This window comes from Sabethes cyaneus, chromosome 3 (genome assembly GCF_943734655.1).
Source record: "Sabethes cyaneus chromosome 3, idSabCyanKW18_F2, whole genome shotgun sequence".
Lineage (NCBI taxonomy): Eukaryota > Metazoa > Arthropoda > Insecta > Diptera > Culicidae > Sabethes > Sabethes cyaneus.
The window spans coordinates 127,529,545-127,538,088 of NC_071355.1; the positions used below are offsets into that span (position 1 = coordinate 127,529,545).

At 44.1% G+C, this 8,544-nt stretch overlaps 1 protein-coding gene across 1 annotated transcript; it reads right to left on the bottom strand.

The window, feature by feature from the left end:
• Nucleotides 1-280: 280 nt before the first annotated feature.
• Nucleotides 281-6,652, bottom strand: LOC128740118 (uncharacterized). Its single transcript, XM_053835629.1, has one exon. It carries the CDS (start codon nucleotides 6,650-6,652, stop codon nucleotides 281-283), a length of 6,372 nt encoding a protein of 2,123 aa, XP_053691604.1.
• Nucleotides 6,653-8,544: the final 1,892 nt, after the last annotated feature.

The following is an 8,544-nucleotide window of genomic DNA, read 5'->3' on the forward strand; positions in this document are numbered from 1 at the left end:
TTATTTATTTCGCATTTAGTTGTAAGTTTTAGCAAACTATTTTTAATTTTACAATTACTCACATTTTTAGTCCTACAATTTATGTTCGTACTGTCCAACTTTTACTAATAATAACAATTTTAATATAATTTTTAGATATAATTTTAGCGTGATTTGTGTGCTTTTTAATCAAAGAAATTTTATTGTATTTTATTTGTATGTGAGTGTAGTCTGTTTGACGTAGCAATAAATTCATTTCTGTATTGTTGGCTGATCCGAATAGGCTTACCGACGATTACTACTAGTGCTCGGTCACCTGTAGCGTATTCAACCCTTTCGGTCCCACTGACAACTTCTGCTCGATGCCGTTCGGAATATCCCCTGACCCGTATTGCTGCGTGTTCACTCCAGCTGTACCTGCTACTTCCAGAACCGCTAACTTGATCACTGGGCGATGTACTATCCCAGTTGCTGTTTGCACCTCTGCACTGCGTACACGACCGTCACGACCTGGGAACACACGAATAACTCGTCCCCGTAGCCACCCGTTGCGCTGGTTCTCTTCTACCACTACGACGAGATCATCTACCTGTACTGGTTTGCAATCTTGAAACCATTTTGTACGTTTGGTAATCGTGGGAAGGTACTCTTTTACCCAACGACTCCAGAACTGATCCAAAAGTTGCTGACAAACCTTCCAGTTAGAACAAGGTCCCCATTTTCCGTCAATCAGTGGCCTAGCTGGTTGGTTTACCCCGCTGGTACTAAGCATCAGGAAGCAGTTCGGTGTCAACGCTTCATGTGTCTCGGATTCTATTGGCAGGTAAGTAAGCGGCCTAGAGTTTACGATCGATTCCGCCTCGATCAGCAGTGTCCAAAACGTTTCATCATCTGGCTTTCGTACCGTGGATAACGAAGCTAAAGCGCTCTTTACCGACCGAACCATGCGTTCCCAACATCCCCCCATATGTGGCGAAGACGGTGGGTTGAAATGCCATTGCGTATTTGCATTAGTAAACGTTGACGCTAGATTGGGATAAATCTGCTGTAGCTCCCTTTTCAGCTCATTACTTGCTCCGATGAAGTTTGTACCCTGGTCACTAAATATTTTAGCTGGAGCCCCCCTCCGCGCAATAAACCTCCGAATCGCCTGTTTGCAAGATTCGGTAGATAAGCTGTAGGCCAGCTCAAGATGTACGGCGCGAACGGTCAAGCAAGTAAATATTGCTACCCATCGTTTCACGTTATTGCGCCCTTGTTTGATTATCATTGGTCCGAAGTAGTCGACCCCAACGAAAGAAAACGGGCGAACGAATGCTGTCATCCTCTCCTCAGGTAGTGGTGCCATTCTGGGAGCCGCAGGAACTGCCTTATACACCTTGCACCATTGACAGAGTTTGCCAACCTTTCGAAAAACCGCTCTCATCTCCGAAACATAGAATCTCTGGCGCATTTCATTCACAGCAGTCTCCGCAACACGATGATTGTATTTACGGTGGTACCAGTTTACTAACAGCTGAGTTCCGTAATGGGTTTTCGGAAGAATCACTGGAGCCTTGAAGTCCGTCGCTACTTGCGTGGTAACAGACGCCCTGCTGTCCATCCGAAGAACTCCTTGCTTATCCAGAAACGGAGATAATTTGCGAAGCTGGCTGATTTTCTCCAGTTTTATTCGTTGCTCCACTTTGAGCTGCTGGTTCTTGGTGAATATGACGATTTCATCTGCATACGCTTCTTGCTGGATTTGCTTGAAAGCCATTGACTCTGCCGTTTTAATCTCCTCTTGACTAAACCATTCCTGGCTATCCACACTCTGGTTCTTGACTCTGCGTTGAAGCTTCCTGACGAATCGAAATACGTAGGCTATAGTTCTCACCATGCGCTCCCATTTAGAAAACCGACCAAACGAAATTAACTGGTCCACAGCAATTTGCCTATGAATGTGAACTGGGCGAAGCTCTTCTACTGTCTCACTATCACGTTGATCTTGTTGTGGCCAAAGGCTAGCCGGCTGATACAGAAAACTTGGCGCATGGAACCAGCGACTGTCGTTGTTGATGCATGGTCCCTTTCCCCACTTTGTTGCTTCATCTGCGACGTTTAAGCGAGAAGAAACCCACCGCCACTCATTGACATCAGAAAGCTCAAGAATTTCTGTCACCTTAAAGGCAACAAATTGTCGATATTTTCTTTGGTCTGACCGCAGCCAGGAAAGCACCGTACGGGAATCGCTCCAAAAAACACGGCGATTTATGGTTAGAGTGTGATTCTCCGCAACTGCCTTGGCCAGTTTCGCCCCGAGAACTGCTGCACTTAGCTCAAGTCTGGGAATGGACATGGGTTTTAGTGGAGCGACTTTTGTCTTTGCTGATACAAGAGCGCAACGAACCGTTTCATTCTCGACGATTCTAAGATATGCTACCGCTGCGAAGGCCTCCTCACTAGCATCCACAAAGGTGTGTAATTGAATTGTATGGTATGCTTCCACTGAACTGCCAGGAAAGTAACAGCGAGGTATTTGAATCTGCTCCAGTTGCCGCAACAGATTTGTCCATCGCTCCCAGTGACTAAAGAGTTCGCCAGATATTCGCTCATCCCAGTCGATCTTCGAACGCCAGATATTTTGAATCAAAATTTTTCCATGTATCACGAACACCGCTACCAGCCCTAAAGGGTCAAATATGCTCATGACAACCCGCAGAGCTTGTCGCTTGGTAGGAACCTCAGCACACTGGATCAACGGCAGCATATCCTCAGAAAACAGGCCTTGAAATACAAATAGATCCGTAGTTGGGTTCCAAATCATACCGAGAACACGCTCACTGCACACAGACTTGTCAACCGCAAAGCACTTCGAAGTTTCCGCGCTGTTTTCCCCGACCCGTGTGAGAACGTCGCTTGAATTTGAGAGCCAATTACGGATATAAAACCCCGCCTTGGAGTGTACTTCCCTTACTTGTTGCGCAAGCTGAATTGCCTCCTCCGTCGTGTCCACACTATACAAAAAATCGTCCACATAGTGATGTTTCCTGATTGCTTCGGCTGCACGGGGATACTCTTTAGAAAACTCCTCGGCGTTTAGATTTTTGATGTACTGCGCAGCAGAAGGTGAACAGGTTGAGCCGAACGTTGCCACTTTCATGATGAAGACATCAAATGCCTGCGATGGATAATCCCTCCACAAAAATAACTGCGCCGAACGATCTTCCGGTCGAATGATAATTTGGTGGAACATTTCGGAAATATCTGCAGCTATAGCCACCTGGAACTGTCTAAAGGGACTCAGAACTGCTGGGAGTGGTGTAAGAAGGTCGGGACCTGACAACAAAGCAGAGTTCAACGACTGACCCTGGACCTTAGCAGCAGCATCCCACACCAACCGCACCTTGTTAGGCTTTTTTGGATTAATCACGACGTTTAGAGGCAGAAACCACATCCGATTGTTACTGAAAGAATCGAAATCCACTTTGCTAGCTCTGTAAGCGTATCCCTTAGACAGATACTCTTTCACCTGCTCACGTACCTTCATATACAACTCTGGTTTGGAAGCCAAGCGACGTTCAAGGCACTGGAATCTTTTCTCTGCCATGGGTCTGCTGTTTGGAAATTTCACATTATCGTATTTCCAGAGCAGCCCGGTCTGAAATCTTCCCGAAGCGGTTCGAACTGTAGTACTTTCAAGTATGGCGCGGGCACGTAAGTCGTCATCGCTTTCCGTTTTCGGTAAAATAGTTGTACCTACATTTTCCGAAGAGAAAAACTCTTTTACCAGTTCATGCAGCTCTGTATCAGGCGAACGGGCACAGATGTGAAGCTGGTGCTGGGCCTTATTGTTTGTTTTAGCCATTATCGCTCCAAATATCGTCCACCCCAAGCGTGTTTTGGTAGCGATTGGTTCATTACTGGAGCCTTCACGATGTTTCAGGGCGGTTTTCAAATGAGAATTGTCGAGTCCAATTAAAATAGTAGGTGTTACCGATTCATAACTTTCCACTGGCAGCCCACTCAGATAGGGAAACTGATCGCTAATCAACGAATAGTCTAACGATTGAGCCGGCAAGTTTAAATTTTTAACAGTATGGACCATTTTCAGAGCATGCCGTTTCAGATGGCCTGCAGCGGAAATTTCTAGATTGACCAATTGTGAATCATCCTCCGTGCGTGCAATGTCATTGGTCCATTGTAAACAAAGCGGATGCACGTCACCTTTTATTCCCAATTCGTTTGCAATTTGAGATTCAACTAACGTCGCGGACGACCCATCGTCCAGAAAGGCATAAGTCTTGATAGCTTTACCGTTTCCATGCAGGGTAACAGGTAGTATCCGAAACATGATGGTTTGTTGGAGCTGACGATGTACAGTTACAGTACTGGTCGTCTTTGGAGCTTCAGAAATAGGGGGTTTTCCAGGATGAAGAAGTCTGTGATGACGTTCCTCACAACCATTTTCACCACATACAGTGGCTTTACACGGAAATTTTCCATGAGATACCAAACATCGACGGCATAAATGTCGCTCTTGAGCCAGTTTCCAGCGGTCACTCAAGCTCTTGTTTCGAAAAGTGTAGCAGTCTCTCACTTTATGGCCTTCGTTGTGACAAACCAGACAGGGCTTCGGTTGAATTTCTTTGCGGATATTATTCGGCTTTTCCTTCGTATCATTCGCTGCATGTGTGTTAACGTACATCTTCTCTCTGGATTTATTTTTCTCCTGCTTGTTAGCGCGATACCCTTCGGCTTCGTAAACGCATGAAACATCACTGGCCGCCGTCACGATTTCATCCATAAAGTTGCCGAACGTAGCGAGATCAACAACCGGCTGCTGCCGCTTGAAAAGTGCCCAATTTAGTTTTATATTCGCGGGCAGTTTATTTACTAACTCTTGTAAGAGAATAGGATTTGATTGGTGATTGTGAAGACCAGCTGCACGGAGATGACCGCATAGATTCTTGCAAGCCAGTCCAAAGCTGATAATGGTATCCAGGCACTCGGGTTTTGGTGTAGGAGTAGAACGCACTTTCGCTAGCAGCGAACCGATTATCAAATCAGGTCGCCCGTACAATGTTCTTAGTGTATCGATGATTAAAGGCATTGACGATGGGTGCAGTAAGTAACTCCGAACTGCTTCCAGGGCGTTTCCTTTTAGACAACGTTGGAGCCGCATTAGATTTTCTCCATCTGAATATCCGCACAACTCTGTTGAATTCTGCAAGCTGCTCAAGAACAATGGCCACTCGACTGGATCGCCCGTAAAGATAGGAAGATCTTTGGGAACGACGTGTCTGGCGGCGAGTTGTTGGGCATTGGGAACACTAAACAGCTGTCTGGAGACGGTAGCGGGAGGGGCGACGGGGTTTGCACCAGATTCTGGTACGATTGGTGAAACAATTGGTGACAAATGAGATGATACCGTGCATACAAAGGGGGGCGGCGTGACATGCTGAGGGGTACTCATGTGCGACGGAACGAATGGTAAGCAAGAAGGGGTGGGACGCGGTCCGGTCGAGGTGTGGGGTATATTTTGATATACTGAAACAACTGGCCGTGTATAAGGCGGTGTTGTATCGAATATGGACAAGCTTGTCGTGTTTATTTGTCCACAGCAAGTGGTAACATTCATTGAGCTAGAGCACGTTTGACTTACCGAACTGCTAACAGGTACGTTGCCATTATCTTTTGGAACTTCGTATTGCGATACCCTATTTGCATGATTGGATTCCGCAACGGATTCGGTACATTGTCCATCTGGCACTTTATTGGAGTGTAACGGATTTGACTTAGGTTGCTGCAGATGTTCACTTGGCGATTTGTTAGTCAATTGCAGCTGCAGTGCATCCATCCTCCTTTCAAACTCGTACAGCTGCTGTACCGACTGATCGAAATTTTGTAATGGCGAAACGGAAACATTCATCAGGGATAACGGATTAGCATTTGCGCCTCCTGCAGCTTCACTTAGCGGAGCACTATCGCTAGCAGCGCTAGAGGGCAACATATTCGCGTTCTGAGGAATTAGCGGCCGGCTTCTGATTGGAACAACAGCATTCGACACGGTAGATTGCAACTGCACTGCTTGCACATTGGGATTAGATGAAGTGGTCAACTTTTGCGAAGCTAGTACTGAAGGAGTTTGTTTCGGTATGGCTCCGGTCCGGGACGGAACACCAGTGGGGATTTGTTGTGACCCGGTACTGGCACTCGTAGTCGGGACTGATTGGCTCATTACCCAATCTTGCATCCTTTGCGTACTGCGCCGCGATCGACGACTTCTTACACTCCCTTCCTCTTCCTCATCCAGCTGCGTGTGGAGAATATTGTATTTTTTGGCAATATACTTTCTCTCCATCTCCTTTTCTTCCTCTAGACGTTGTAGTTCAAGCTCAGCTCTTGCTTTAGCACTTGCAGTTGTAGACCTTCCGGATTTAGAACTAGCCACACTAGGAACTGGTTCCACGACAGGTATGCAGGCCACACATACGAACTGACGATCCTCTGCTGCTATGCTTGCGGTTACATTGGCACACGTAAAATGATAATAGCGATAGCAGCGTTCGCATTGCACCATGTTGGTTTCTGCTTCATCAGGACGGCCGCACGGACATGGTTCATCTGATTCTCCGGTCGAAGCTTCTGGAGGCGTCACAATTGTAACAGGTGTGTTCTTAGGCCGTGGCATTTCGCAAGATTTTACGTAAAAATCTTAAAAGTTTGTTGGCACAGTAGATAAATGACTTCGGACCTCTATATAGTCAACTCGGTGGTGAGGTTATGTTTGAGTCGCTTTTAAGCTGTAATTATTTATTTCGCATTTAGTTGTAAGTTTTAGCAAACTATTTTTAATTTTACAATTACTCACATTTTTAGTCCTACAATTTATGTTCGTACTGTCCAACTTTTACTAATAATAACAATTTTAATATAATTTTTAGATATAATTTTAGCGTGATTTGTGTGCTTTTTAATCAAAGAAATTTTATTGTATTTTATTTGTATGTGAGTGTAGTCTGTTTGACGTAGCAATAAATTCATTTCTGTATTGTTGGCTGATCCGAATAGGCTTACCGACGATTACTACTAGTGCTCGGTCACCTGTAGCGTATTCAACCCTTTCGGTCCCACTGACAACTTCTGCTCGATGCCTTTCGGAATACACGCGTTGACAGTTCGGCACGAGATTTCCTGTAAGTGCGAGCAGCCTACGAAATCTCTTTCAACGCTGGCAAGGCCAATAGCTCATGCACACGGCATAACAAATACATGCATAAATTTTTGTAAACAATTGTGTTTGTCCATGGTGGACGAAAGCAAAACTTCGTCATGACAAAGTGCAGTTTCCGTATGACGAATTGCCGCTGAACAAGAACATCTGTGTCTGTAAAAAATGTAAATTTTGAAATATTTTATCTGTCTAAATGGGTGTATATGCAAGAAGTGAGAGATTTATCTCGTGCCAAAAACTTGAGTACTTGTGGATATAATTCTTTTAAAAACTCGAAATAAAGTGTGAATCATGATTGCGTATGACGAGGTGGAACCGCAACCCTACGCTGCTTTTTTGTAAAACTAAAATAAAATTCTTCGTGTAATTTTACGCAAATTCTACGCATAATTTTGAACAAATTATGTCACATAAACTTTTTTCTTATGTCGTTCTCAAGTTATTGCAAATGTAAGTTGTAAAAATCCTAAATTTGCTGCCGGTTGGTCCTTCCCACAATTAATGCAAGCAACAACTAGCAACATGTCGCATTCTATATGTTGCATTTCACACGTTGCTAAAAATTGTCTAATCTAAAATATACTCGATGCAGTAACGCGCCGCTCCTGTCAAGTCACCTTTTGGGAACCTCATGCACTTTATTATCAAAAATTACAAAACGTATTGACAGAAACCTTTGTTTAGATAACCTAAATAGTTATTTTCGAGCGTCATTGTAGAATTTCATATATGAGAGAACCAGTTTTTTTAGTCAATGCTACAACTATGGCATGTATTTTATGGAGAATTTCTCGTTTACACAAACTTTTATTTTGTTGCTAGATGCTTGGAACTGAATTCTTAAATGGAATCTTATCTCTTATATTCTCGGTTTATGTTTTGTTTACAAAGTTACATAGTGACAAAGTCATAGTACAAAGTCACATAATTACTGAGAAATAGTTTCTTTTACGCATCATTTGAATAATTAAGTTCGTAGTTGCTTTTAATCGTTTCTGTGGTCGGGTCCTGCCAAAATGAGCAGAAAAGTCCATAGACACGAAAGCTGAAATGTACGCGTAAGACTCATTGCAAAAAAATCTTGACCGCCTTATTTTCTTATGTATTTGATGGCACATCGTGCAACATTCTTAAAAAGGTGTAACACGGATTGAGGGGGTATAGTACCTTTTGCACCATATTTTTTGCCTCATTTCAAATATTTTTACCTTTGTTATACTATAACAAAGGTTTAAAAATTGGTCGAAAAATACGAAATCGATCCGAGGGCCGGAGGGCCGAGCCACATATACCAGTCGACAGGGTTCAACGAACTGAGCAATGTCTGTGTGTGTGTGTATGTGTGTATG

What these genes read in the sequence shown, in the direction of transcription:
- LOC128740118 (XM_053835629.1), bottom strand. Translation starts at nt 6,652, where the DNA reads ATGCCACGGCCTAAGAACACACCTGTTACAATTGTGACGCCTCCAGAA.